Source organism: Muntiacus reevesi, chromosome 1 (assembly GCF_963930625.1).
Source record: "Muntiacus reevesi chromosome 1, mMunRee1.1, whole genome shotgun sequence".
In the NCBI taxonomy this organism is placed as follows: domain Eukaryota; kingdom Metazoa; phylum Chordata; class Mammalia; order Artiodactyla; family Cervidae; genus Muntiacus; species Muntiacus reevesi.
The window spans coordinates 36,396,432-36,410,807 of record NC_089249.1 but is presented as its reverse complement, the minus strand read 5'-3'; the positions used below and the strand labels follow the sequence as shown (position 1 = coordinate 36,410,807).

Sequence of the window (14,376 nt, the reverse complement as noted above, 5' to 3'; positions counted from 1 at the left end):
TGGTACTGGAACAAAAACAGAAAGGTAGACCAATGGAACAAGATAGAAAGCCCAGAAATAAACCCATGCATCTACGGGTACCTTATTTTTGACAAAGGAGGCAAGAATATACAATGGGGCAAAGATAGCAACTTCAGTAAATGGTGTTGGGAAAACTGGACAACTACATATAAAAGAATGAAATTAAAACACTTCCTAACACCATATACAAAGATAAACTCAAAATGGCTTAAAGACCTAAATGTAAGACCAGAAACTATAAAACTTTTAGAGGAAAACATAGGTTGAACACTGGATGACATAAATCAAAGCAAGATCCTCTATGACCCATCTACTTACAAATGTAAACAAGTGTTTAGTTCTTTGGCCCATTTTTAGATTGGGTCATTTATTTTTCTGAAATTGAGCTGCAGGAGTTGCTTGTTTTTTGAGATTAATCCTTTGTCTGTTGCTTCGTTTGCTATTATTTTCTCCCATTCTGAGGGCTGTCTTTTCACCTTGTTTATAGTTTCCTTTGTTGTGCAAAAGGTGTTAAGTTTAATTAGGTCCTATTTGTTTATTTTTACTTTTATTTCCAATATTCTGGGAGGTGGGTCATAGAGGATCCTGCTGTGATTTATGTCAGAGAGTGTTTTACCTATGTTCTCCTCTAGGAGTTATAGTTTCTGGTCTTACATTTAGATCTTTAATCCATTTTGAGTTTATTTTTGTGTATGGTGTTAGAAGGTGTTCTAGTTTCATTCTTTTACAAGTGGTTGACCAGTTTTCCCAGCACCACTTGTTAAAGAGGTTGTCTTTTTTCCATTGTATATCCTTGCCTCGCTTGTCGAAGATAAGATGTCCATAGGTACGTGGATTCATCTCTGGGCTTTCTATTCTGTCCCATTGATCTATATTTCTGTCTTTGTGCCAGTACCATACTGTCTTGATGCCTGTGGCTTTGTAGTAGAGCCTGAAGTCAGGCAGGTTGATTCCTCCTACTAAACTAAACAGACATTTCTCCAAAGAAGACATACAGATGGCTAACAAACACAGGAAAATATGCTCAACATCACTCATTATCAGAGAAATGCAAATCAAAACCATAATGAGGTACCATTACATGCCAGTCAGAATGGCTGCTATCCAAAAGTCTACAAGCAATAAATGCTGGAGAGGGTGCAGAGAAAAGGGAACCCTCTTACACTGTTGGTGGGAATGCAAACTAGTACAGCCACTATGGAGAACAGTGTGGAGATTGCTTAAAAAACTGGAAATAGAACTGCCATATGACCCAGCAATACCACTCCTGGGCATACACACCAAGGAAACCAGATCTGAAAGAGACATGTGCACCCCAATGTTCATCGCAGCACTGTTTATAATAGCCAGGACATGGAAGCAACCTAGATGCCCATCAGCAGATGAATGGATAAGGAAGCTGTGGTACATATACACCATGGAATATTACTCAGCCATTAAAAAGAATTCACTTGAATCAGTTCTAATGAGATGGATGAAACTGGAGCCCATTATACAGAGTGAAGTAAGCCAGAAAGATAAACACCAATACAGTATACTAACGCATATCTATGGAATTTAGAAAGATGGTAACGATAACCCTATATACAAAACAGAAAAAGAGACACAGAAGTACAGAACATACTTTGGGACTCTGTGGGAGAAGGCGAGGGTGGGATGTCCTGAGAGAATAGCATTGAAACAAGTATACTATCAAGGGTGAAACAGATCACCAGCCCAGGTTGGATGCATGAGACAAGTGCTCAGGGCTGGTGCACTGGGAAGACCCAAAGGGATGGGATGGGGAGGGAGGTGGGAGGGGGGATCAGGATGGGGAACACATGTAAATCCATTCATGTCAATGTATGGCTAAAACCACTACAATATTGTAAAGTAAATAGCCTCCAACCTATAAAAAAAAAAAAAAAAGAAAAAGAAAGTAAACAAGTGGGACCTGATTAAATTTAAAAGCTTTTGCACAGAAAAGGAAACTATAAGCAGGATGAAAAGAAAACCCTCAGAATGGGAGAAAATAATAGCAAATGAAACAACTGACAAAGGATTAATTTCCAAAATATACAAGCAGCTCATACAACTCAATGCCAGAAAAACAAACAACCCAATCAAAAAGTGGGAAAAAGACCTAAACAGACATTTCACTGAAGAAGACATATGGATGGCTAACAAGCACGTGAAATGATGCTCAACATCACTCATTATTAGAGAAATGCAAATCAAAACCATAATGAGATATCACCTCACACTGATCAGAATGGCCATCATCAAAAAGTCTACAAACAATAAATGCCAGAGAGAGTGTGGAGAAAAGGGAACACTCTTGCACTGTTGGTAGGAATGTAATTTGATACAGCCACTATGAAAGATGGTATGGGGATTCCTTAAAAAGCTAGGAAAGAAAACAACAATCCTACTCCTAGGCATATACCCTGAGGAAAACAAACTTGAAAAAGACACATGTATCCCATTATTCATTGCAGCACTATTTACAATAGGTAGAAGATGGAAGCAACCTAGATGAATGGATAAAGAAGTTGTGGTATATACACACAATGGAATATTACTCAGCCATAAAAAGGAACACATTTTATTCAGTTCTAATGAGGTGGATGAACCTAGAACCTATTGTATAGAGTGAAGTGAGTTTGAAAGAGAAAGATAAATACTGTATTCTAACACATATATATGGAATCTAGAAAAATGGTACTGAAGAATTTATTTATAGGGCAACAATGGAGAAACAGACAGAGAATAGACTTAAGGACATGGGGAGAGGGGAGGAGAGGGTGAGATGTATGGAGAGAGTGACATGGAAATGTAAATTACCATGTGTAAAATAGATAGCCAACTAGAATTCTGTCTGGCTCAGGAAACTCAAACAGGGGCTCTATATCAACCTAGAGGGGTCGGATGGGGAGGGAAATGGGAGGAAATTTCAAAAGGGAGGGGATATATGTATATCAATGGTTGACTCATTTTGAGGTTTGACAGAAAACAGAAAAATTCTGTAAAGAAATTATCCTTCAATAAAAAATAAATTAATTTACAAAAATAAATAAGGGAAAATAATAGAATGGGAAAGACTAGGGATCTCTTCAAGAAAAGTACAGATACCAAGGTAACATTTCATGCAAAAATGGGCACAATATAGGACAGAAATGGCATGGACCTAACAGAAGCAGAAGATATTAAGAAGAAGTGGCAAAAATACACAGAAGAACAAAAAAAGATCTTCATGACGCAGATAACCACGATGGTGTGATCACTCACCTAGAACCAGGCATCCTGGAATGCGAAGTCAAGTGGGCCTTATGAAGCAAACTATGAACAAAGCTAATGGAGATGACAGAATTCCAGTTGAACTATTTCAAATCCTAAAAGATAATGCTATGAAAGTGCTGCACTCAATATGTCAACAAGTTTGGAAAACTCAGCAGTGGCCACAGGACTGGAAAAGGTGAGTTTTCATTCCAATTCCAAAGAAAAGACAATGCCAAAGGATGCTCAAACTACCACACAATTGTACTCATCTCACATGCTGACAAAGTAATGCTCAAAATTCTCCAAGTCAGTCTTCAACAGTACATGAACCATGAACTTCCACATGTTCAAGTTGGATTTAGAAAAGGCAGAGGAACCAGAGATCAAATTACCAACTTCCACTGGATCATTGAAAAAGCAAGAGAGTTCCAGAAAAACATCTACTGCTTCACTGACTATGCTAAATCTTTTAACTGTGTGGATCACAACAAACTGTAGAAAATTCTTCAAGAGATGGAAATACCAGACCACCTGACCTGCCTCCTGAGAAATCTGTATGTAGGTCAAGAAGCAACAGTTAGAAGTGGACATGGAACAATAGACTGCTTCCAAATCAGGAAAAGAATACTTCAAGGCTGTATATTTTCACCCCGCTTATTTAACTTGTATGCAGAGTACATCATGCAAAATGCCAGGCTGGATGAAGCACAAGCTGGAATCAAGATTCCTGGGAAAAACATCAGTAACCTCAGATATGCAGATGACACTACCATTATGGCAGAAAGTGAAGGACTAAAGAGCCTTTTGATGAAAGTGAAAGAGGAGAGTGAAAAAGTTGGCTTAAAGCTCAACATTCAGACAACTAAGATCATGACATCTGGTCCCAACACTTCATGGCAAATAAATGGGGAAACAATGGAAACAGTGAGAGACTTTATTTTGGGGGCTCCAAAATCACTGCAGATGGTTACTGCAACCATGAAATTAAAAGACACTTACTCCTTGCAAGAAAATTTATGACCAACCTAGACAGCATATTAAAAAGCAGAGACATTACTTTGCCAGCAAAGGTCTGTTTTGTCAAAGCTATAATTTTTCCAGTAGTCATGTATGGATGTGAGAGTTGGACTATGAAGAAGGCTGAGTGCCAAAGAATTGATGCTTTTGAACTGTGGTGTTGGAGAAGACTCTTGAGAGTCCCTTGGACTGCAAGGAGATCCAACCAGTCCATTCTAAAGCAGATCAGTCTTGGGTGTTCATTGGAAGGACTGATGTCGCTGAGACTCCAACACTCTGGCCACCTGATGTGAAGAACTGACTCATTGGAAAAGACCCTGATGCTGGGAAAGATTGAGGGCAGGAGGAGAAGGGGACATCAGAGGATGAGATGGTTGGATGGCATCACCGACTCAATGGACATAAGTTTGAGTAAGCTCCAGGAGTTGGTGACGGATAGGGAGGCCTCGCATGCTACAGTCCATGGGGTCGCAAAGAGTCAGACATGACTGAGCAATTGAATTGAACTGATGTGTGTGTGTGTGTGTGTGTGTGTGTGTGTGTGTGTGTGTTTATTCAGGCTTCCAAGTTAGCTGAGCTAACTAAATTTTTAGCTAACTAAAAATTTGCCTGCTTAAGCAGGAGACACACGTTTGATCCCTGAGTCAGGTAAATTGTCTACAGAAGGAAATGGCAACCTACTCCAGCATTCCTGCCTCGAAAATCCCATGAACAAAGGAACCTGGAGGGCTACAGTCCATGCGGTCACAAAGAGTTGGACATGACTCAGAAACTAAACAAAAATAACAACATACATATTGTTATTGAACCTCCCTCCCACCTCCCCATCCTACCCTCTATGTTGTCACAGAGTACCATGCTGAGCTCTCTTCTCTGTTATATAGACACTCCCCACTAGCTATCTATTTTACATGTGGTAGTGTATATATCAGTGTTACTCTTTCCTTTTGTCTCACCCTCTTCCTCCTCCACGGTGTCCACAGGTTTGTTCTCAACAATTACATCTCTATTCCTGCCCTGCCAAAAGGTTCATCATTACCATTTTTCTAGATTCCATCAGTTCAGTTCAGTCACTCAGCCATGTCCAACTCTGCGACTCCATGGACTGCAGCATGCCAGGCTTCCCTGTCCATCACCAACTCCTGGAGCTTGCTCAAACTCATGTCCATTGAGTTGGTGATACCATCCAACCATCTCATCCTCTGTTGTCCCCTTCTCCTGCCTTCAGTCTTTCCCAGCATCAGGGTCATTTCAAATGAGTCAGTTCTTCGCATCAGGTGGCCAAAGTATTGGAGTTTCAGCTTCAACATCAGTCCTTCCAGTGAATATTCAGGACTGATTTCCTTTAGGATGGATTGGCTGGATTGACTAGATTCCACATATATGTGTTAATACAAAATATTTGTTTTTCTTTACGGCTTACTTCACACTGTGCGTGCATGCTAAGTCGCTCCAATCGTGTCTGACTCTGCAATCCTATGGATTGTAGACTGCCAGGCTACTCTGTCCAAGAGATTCTCCAGGCAAGAATACTGGAGTGGGTTGCCATGCCCTCCTCCAGGGGATCCTCCCAATCCAGGGATCAAACCCACATTTCTTATGTCTCCTGCATCGGCAGGCACGTTCTTCACCACTAGAGCCGCCTGGGAAGCCAGCTTCCCTTTGTATCAGAGTCCAAATTTGTATTCAGGTCTTTCTTAACTCTGTATCCATGTTTCCTTAAAATATGCTATTGGACAGAAAGAATGAAAAGGAAATATATACTTTTTAAATAGCAATTTCATCTTTTAGATATTAACCAACCAGCAAAAGCACAATACCTACATACTACTTAGTTTATTTAAACCCCCTACACACCATCAGTGCTCAGTGAGGAAAAAATGTACTGGAAGATTTATAACCTGCTGAAAAGCTGGCTTTTTAGTTTACAAATGAAGGCTTTGGTTGGTAGACTAAAGCCTTTTTTTAAATAAATATGTTTCTTTGTTTCAAAGTGTAAAAATTATTCATATGTGTTACATTTGCTCATATAACAGATTCCGCTGGGGCCATGATTTCAAACTGTTCTTTTTGCTTTATTTTGCTCACCATATTTCTCTTGCTTTTGTCCTGTAGGCATGTTCATATTTCACATCTAATGCTTTGCCGTTGAAGATTACTTTCATTAATGCCAATCCAATGGGCAAAAACATCAGTGTCATTTTTAAGGTACAGTAGCTCTCCTGAAACATCAAATTGATCCCATAGATAGGACTATTGATTTATTACTCAGAAAAATAAATTAGTATAGCTCTATTCCTCTGGCAACAGCACAGAAGATGCCAGTTATTTTCGATTCCGCATTTTCACAGAATTATAGTACATGCCAAACTATGATTGGCAATAAATCCAACATTACTGGCTCAAAGCCAATGAATCTTCAGTGCAAAACTCTGGGAGGTATGTTTCAATAAATGAAGTTATATGATCACTTTTGAGTAGTACAGAAAGCAGAATTGTGGTAAGTTTCTCGGGGGAGAGTCTTCTTTTGGCCTCCATACTAAATTTGAATCAAAATCAGTTGCAACTCAAACGATATGATTTAACATAAAATTTTTCTTAGTGAGCACTTGCTTATTTTAGTAATTTGGGTTGTTGTCTTCTTTTTAAATAAAACATAAATATGGGCCATAGCAGTCTTTATCATGAATCCCATGGGACAGTAGAGCAAAAAGTTACCTACAGTTCAGTAGGAACAAAGGAAACATTCGCCGGTCATTCGATTAATGTGTTAAATGACTCAGCCAAACCAGAAAACAAGGTCTCAGAGTGGAATTTGTATTCAATTATGACTAGTTTAAGGATCACACTTATTAGTACATCCATATTTTTGCTGTGATCTGTGTAACCTCAAGCATTAAGAGTTCCCCCAGCACTGCATTTTTAGTGAAGGAAAAAGAACCACACAAAATCTCATCGTGGCACACAGCCTTCTGCATATAATTTAGAAAGCATTTTCAAAGCTGAGCCTCTTGGTAGCTAACAGCATAGAACTGTCCTTCCCCTTTGGACATTTTCCATTTCCTTCACCTATGCTAGAAAATCACCCTTTATGATTTCTTGTTATCAAAGGCCATTTATTCTGAAAACTCTGTAACTGCCTTCAAAGTAAGAGAAGTCAATGAGTCAGTCTGATGAATCATATATATGCTATTTATACTCCCAGTCAAGAAGCTCCAGGTAATCTAACTGTATATCAGTGTATAAATTTGTAACACATCAAATATGTTACTTTTAAAGAGATGTCACTTGGCTGAGTTTGAAATTTGAATGAACGTTTGTCTAGCCTCTCTTCACCAGACTTTGAGGTGAAGAGGCTGCACATGGATAGTAAGTTGAAAGATTGGTATCAGGGAACAACATTCCAAGACACTTCTAATTTGATGGCTAAAGCTTCTATAATCATTTAAAAGAAAGTTCTTATTTTCTTTGATCTTCTATCAGAAACACAGGGTACTCAGTGCTAACAGAACAACTGAAACCACCCTAAGTCAGGCTGGAAAGTTATTCAGAGAAGGAAATGACATATACTGTTGTTGAAAACTTTCAATGGAATTCAAGGAGAAACCCAGAGTCTATAATTTTGTTTCTAACAGGCTGGAGATGATCTTCGTCAGGATATGCTTGTTCTGCAGATTATTCAAGTGATGGACAATATTTGGCTGCAGGAGGGCCTGGATATGCAAATGATCATTTATAGATGTCTATCCACAGGAAAAGGCCAAGGTCAGTATAGATTAGAAAGCTGGCTTACTTTACTTATCTCATACATTTATTGGTAATATGCCCTCAGACTTTCTACAACTTTCATTTTAGATGAAAAATTTTAAAATCCAAAGAACTAAACATAGTCATTCTTCTTTTATTTTTTTTTAACAAAGAATTAGTTTCAAAAACAATAAGCCAAGATAATTTAATATCATCAAGTGACTAAAGTCACTTCAGTCGTGTCTGACTCTTTGTGGCTCTATGGACTGTAGCCCGCCAGGCTTCTCTGTCCATGGGATTCCAGGCAAGGATACTGGAGTGGGTTGCCATTTCCTCCTCCTCCAGAGGATCTTCCCAACCCAGGGATCAAACTTGCATCTCTTAAGTCTTCTGCTTTGGCAGGCAGGTTCTTTACCACCACTAGCACCACTTGAGAAGCCCCAAACATAGTCATTCTTCTTTAAAAAAAAAAAAAATTAGTTTCAAAAACAATAAACAAAGATGATTTATATAAAGCATAATGTCTTTCTAAATATTAATCAGGACTCTAACAACTCAAATGTTAACTGTAATATTCTTTTGAGTGTCTTTAAGGGTTACTTACATTAATAATTCATATTTTTTCTCTTTTTTAAGCTGATAATAGAAAGATCTGCTTATTCATAAAAATTACAATTGTTTCCAATTAAGACAAAATTTACAAAGTTGCAAACACTTAAAGGAGTTCTGAAAATTCTAAATAAGTTATAAACACGCACTTAGTTTCTGAAAGACCTTTGAGTAAAATGTGATATCAACAATCAAAGATGATCTATATGCAAACTTTGAACTTACTTCAGCATTTCTCTTTATAAAAGCCAAGATGTTAATATGGAAATATAATTACATATGTGCACATTTTCAATGAAAATAAAATGTTGAGGATCCACACAAATAAGCAGACATCAGAAGTAAAAGTTGTACTTAATTACAATCATGCTAAATTGAAGAAATAATTTCTAAGGTATCATGATTTTTTTACATGTGGCCATTGCCACTTAAAATTTCATTAAATTAATTGGTATGAAATATAGACAATATGGGCTTCCCAGGTGATACTAGTGCTAAAGAATCTGCTGCCAGTACAGCAGATACAAAAGACCCAAGTTCAATCCGTGGGTTGGCAAGATCCCCTGGAGAAGGAAATGGCAACCCACTCCAGCATTCTTGCCTGGAAAATCCCATGGACCGAGGAACCTGGCGGGCTACAGTCCATGGGGGTGCAAAGAGTCAGACAAAACTGAGCACTAGTCAGCAGCAGCATAGAAGATACATCTGCATAAACAAAGGGATAAAATAATCATAGAATTGGAAAAGGGATTATGTTGGTTTTTTTTTTTTTAATTCAGACAGAACTACAATTTAAACCCATCATTTTAAAAGAAAAACTGCTACTGCCTCCATGCATCCTCCAGTTCCTGGGGTCCCATACCGAGGCTCAGTCCCCAAGCCAACTGAGATTCAAGATTTTAGAAACTAAACATGGAAGCATCTCCTAGTTAACTTGCAGCTAGATAGTTCAGGGTTACTGTTACAAGTCAAACTACCCAATTATTTTGATTCTGATAATAAGGCCTTTGTTTCCATGCCAAGTGTACCACTCCTGAACTTCTAATGTTCTAAATCCTGAAAGTCTTTTATTACTGCTACTCAGAGATCCTTATTCCTTCAGTTTTATTCTCCCTTTTCTCACATAAATGACCTAATTCTTTCATATCTTAATATGTTGAAAGGGTAAGAATGAGCCAAGGCTTAGATGAACCAAGCTGAGCTTCTTGATGTCGCACGGATTACTTTTTATTCAGAAATTGAATACAGCAATAACCTCAGTGGAATTCTTCAATTCCATCTCTTTGTTTCTCTGTTTACAATCATAGGGATGTAATGGAGACTAAAACTTTTAACATTCATAAAATAATTCAGCAAAAATAACTCTAGACTTGCCCAAAGTTACAAATATAATTAGGCAAACAAGTTATTCTTCCCCACTATCTACCAACAATTTCTTTAGTTGTGAGATTATAATGGAAAAATACTTCTTCCACTGAAATGGCGATCATTAAAGCAAATGTCTTATTTTAGGTATTTAGGTTCCATTTTTAATCAGGTTCCAAGGGTTATTAAATATCTACTGTTCTCAAGAAATGTCACAAAGTAAAATGCATGTGTCCTAAGTCCCTAGTATCCTATGCTTTGCAACACAATGGACTGTAGCCCTCCAGGCTCTTCTCTCCATGGCATTCGCCAAGCAAGAATACTGGAGTAGGTTCCCATCCCCTTCTCCAGGGGATCTTCCTGACACAGGGACCGAACACATGTCTCTGTGTCTCCTGCACTGCAGTCGGATTCTTTACTGCTGATCCGCTGGGGACACCTGTCACAAAGATAGGAATACTAAAACGACCTAAACAGGGCTGTTGGTCTTAAGGAGAGTATACTCCAGGCCAAAAGTTAATATAACTTTATCAGCATTGTTAATTCTCATGACTACTTGGGATATGGTGTTGTAGGAACTTTGGGAGAGATTATCAAACAGATAAAATTTCTTTAGGATTTCTTTTATTGCTCCAGATTTGCTCCAGATTTGATGGGATAAAAATTACTTAGGAAAATTGGAACAGTTACATCTAGGATCCAGCCAGGTTACTAAATCAAGCTCTCTACTGGGCAGGGGTGGGGAGGGTGATGGAAAGTGGAGAGGCTCAGTCTCAATGATTACAAAAAGCTGCTCTGGTGTTTCTCAGGCACCTTTTTTTGAGAACCACTACCTTATAAGATGGGGGCTTCCCTGGTGGCTCAGTGGTAAAGAACCCATCTACCAATACAGGAAACATGAATTCAATCCTTGAGTCAGGAAGATATCTTGGAGAAGGAAATGGAAACCCACTCCAGTATTATTGCCTGAGAAATCCCATGGGCAGAGGAAGCTGGCAGGCTACAGTCCATAGAGTTGCAAAGAGTCAGACACGATTTAGTGACTAAGCATGCATGCACACCTTGTCTGATACCATCTTAAAAAGTTTTCTCCCTAAGAACCTTGCTACTTAAAGTGTGACCTATGAACCAGCAACATGACATCACCTGCGAACTTGTTAGAAATTCAGAATCTCAGGCCCCACCTCCACCCTACTGAACCATAACCTACATTTTGACAAGATCCTCAGGCAATACATATGGGCATTAAATTTTGAGAAATGCTGTATTACAGAACTATGGGATTGGAGAAACACATGTTACCCAATGTGCAAAGAATTATGCTAGACATGTTTAAAAGGTGTATAATACACAATAGCTTAAAATGTATAAAAATGTAAATTATGGTTTTAATTAATGGGCAGAATTTAGCCACCATGATTGTTATAAATGAGGTACAAAGTTTTCCGGGTAGTCAGCAATGAAAGACTTATGATAAATGACTTGGGATTTAGCAGTGATTAACTCCCTGAAGACAAATGAGGTCTGAAGCATAACTGACTTTGCTACAGTACCATATCTAAGGGGTGCGCTAATCTACGTGCTCGTCGGGGGTGTGGTCAGATGCACAGGGCTTCCCTGGTGGCTCAGTGGTAAAGAATTGCCTGCCAATGCAGGACCTGTGGGTTTAATTCCTAGGTCAGGAAGATCCCCTGGAGAAGGAAATGGTAACCCACTCTAGTATTCTTGCCTGGGAAACCCCATGAACAGAGGAGCCTGGTGGGCTACAGTCCATGGGGTCGCAAAGAGTCAGACATGACTCAGTGACTGAACAACAACAAATGCGAGGTGGCGATGAAGCACCATGGAGCCAGGTGCCGTGGTTTTCTGTTAGAAAGTATTAAATGGAGGAACTGGAAGAATGAAGGAAAATTTCAGGGTTGGAAAAAGGAATTATATTACTGTTTCCAAAGTAACTATATTACTGTCAAATGTTAAGTTTTACATTCACTATCTCTATAAGCAAGGGAATACCTGCACAAGAGCCAAATACTGTTAGGCAGGGAGGGAGAAATGATATTAAAGATATGACTCGGATTTATCTCTGGGGTGTTACAGTTCCTTCTTTTTTTTGTTTTCAACAAATTAATTTTAATATGTTATATTTTGCAGCATTCTATTCCCACTCTCCATGTTTTAAGTTTCTCTCTGATCCAACAATGTAGATGCCAAATGGTCACCCCTGGGCTGGGCTATTGAATATTAAGACATTCAGGCTGACAAATAAAAGAGAGAGAGAGAGAGAGAGAGAGAGATGAAGGGTACAACCAGCTGCTGCTGGCCAAATCCAACACAGAGAAGTGTTCTGCCTACCATTACTATGATCTACTCGTTTGTTGTTTAATTTGAATATTTTTAAGGTAGACACGAAACAGTCAATTTTTAAAACTTAACTATCTTTTTATATAGTTACATTTATGTCCCTGATCCCTTTGGGCATTTGTGTTTGCAACTCTTGCATCTGTTGAAGATTGTGGAAATCAGAAATTCTCAACTCTAATTTCTTTCAATGACTTTATTTACAGAACTGTAGATTACAGGTTGTTTATTGGGCTTTAGTCCTAGGAGAATTTTAAATGCTGGGTTTAAATTGCTGTTCTGTACAGAATAAAAATCAGAAGGTTTGAAAATATTTACATGCCAATAGCCTTAGGAACACAGTGAAAAGAAGCCTTGATGGTTAGTGGGTCAAAGGTCCTATTGAAGTTCAACCAATGTATGTTCTGTTAAAAAATTATCATAGCTTCCCTTTAATATTGACTGAGAAGGAAGGAGCAGGTGGCTCTGTACATGTTTATTGCAGAGTTACTCTGTTCACTCCTAGAATTGAAACTGGTAAGTGAAGCATTTATTAACCTGAACATTGATTTTATCATATATTTGAAATATTTGTCATGTAGATTATATTTGATTCACTTATGTCATAGATGTGCTTGTTATACAAGTTTAAATGTCTTCCTTTAAACTGTAAATGAATGCACAAGCCATACATTAATTAATTCACTACTCTGTTGACTCAGTGAGGTTTCTGGGAGACCACCCAGACTGACTTTCTACTATTGTTTTAATGGAACATCTAAGCATCTAGTAGAAATAGATGCTTCTTATACATCTGACCAAACATGAGTAGCCTCATCAGTCCCCAGGATTTAGGAAAAATTAGAAGGAATACCATCTAGGTAAGACTCCTTCAGAAAAGAAAATTTGAAAAAAGAAAAAAAGCGGGGTGAGGGGGTAATCCAAGTCATGCTAGTTGTTGTCGTTACCTAGATCAAGATGCGTTTCCTAAGTATCCTTCATCCTGCAGAGAAAGAGCTGTTTCCATAATCTCTTTTTTATCACCCAGGGTTGGTGCAGATGGTGCCTGATGCTGTAACCCTAGCAAAAATCCATCGTCATTTTGGACCAATAGGACCCTTGAAAGAAAATACAATCAAAAAATGGTTCAGTCAGCACAACCCTTTAAAGGTGGATTATGAAAAGGTTTGTCCTTCTGTAGCTAATTTTAAATGATGTACTTAAATAAGGATATACACTGGCTTATTAGATATTCTGATTTATGAAAAAATAGAGTTCTCTTGAGTTCTTGAGTTCTCTTGAATTCTAATTGACTCAGTCACAGTCTAGTAATAACAACACAGTTTAAATGGTATATTGTTTTCGCTGTTCAATTGTTAAGCCCTGTCTGACTCTTTTTGACCCTATGGACTGCCATATGCTAGCCTTCCCTGTCCTTCACTGTCTCCTGGAATTTGCTCAAATTCCTGTCCATTGAATTGGTGATGCTATCTAACCATCTCATCCTCTGCCACACCCTTCTCCTCCTGCCTTCAATCTTTCCCAGCCCCAGGGTCTTTTCCAGGGAGGCAGCTCTTTGAATTAGTGGCCAAAGATTTGGACCTTCAGCTTCAGCATCAGTCCTACCAATGAATATTCAGGGTTGATTTCCTTTAGAATTGACTGATTTGATCTTCTTGCAGTCCAAGGTACTGGTATATTAACTCGGAAAATTTTCTGTGTTTGGTTTTTGCTCTGGGTGGAAATTCTGGGCTATAAATAGTGACTTAGCAGTCTCCTTTACAGCAATCTCACATGAGATGATGCTTCTTGAAACTATCTTCTCTAAGTTACCTCTGCCTATTTGTCCACAATCTATAATTTCTATAAATCTCCCTCCTTCCTTTACAATGTATTTTCTTCTGCCAAGTTTTCTTTTCTCATGCCTTATTCTTTTAATGTTTTCAGAATGCATAATGGACTTTTCATTTTTTATATCTCAGAATTTACAAAATGTAGTGTTCCATTTGATTGCAAACATTT

General features: G+C 38.4%; 1 protein-coding gene across 3 annotated transcripts in view; it reads left to right on the top strand.

Annotated features, from left to right (window-relative positions):
- The window catches only part of PIK3C2G (phosphatidylinositol-4-phosphate 3-kinase catalytic subunit type 2 gamma), a 427,919-nt gene that overhangs the window by 262,265 nt on the left and 151,278 nt on the right, over positions 1-14,376 (top strand). For all 3 annotated transcript variants that reach the window (XM_065940721.1, XM_065940712.1, XM_065940703.1), the window contains 3 exons: positions 6,412-6,504; positions 7,932-8,061; positions 13,403-13,539. In XM_065940721.1, coding sequence (XP_065796793.1) covers positions 6,412-6,504; positions 7,932-8,061; positions 13,403-13,539 — 360 coding nt within the window. The remainder of the gene's footprint in view (positions 1-6,411; positions 6,505-7,931; positions 8,062-13,402; positions 13,540-14,376) is intronic.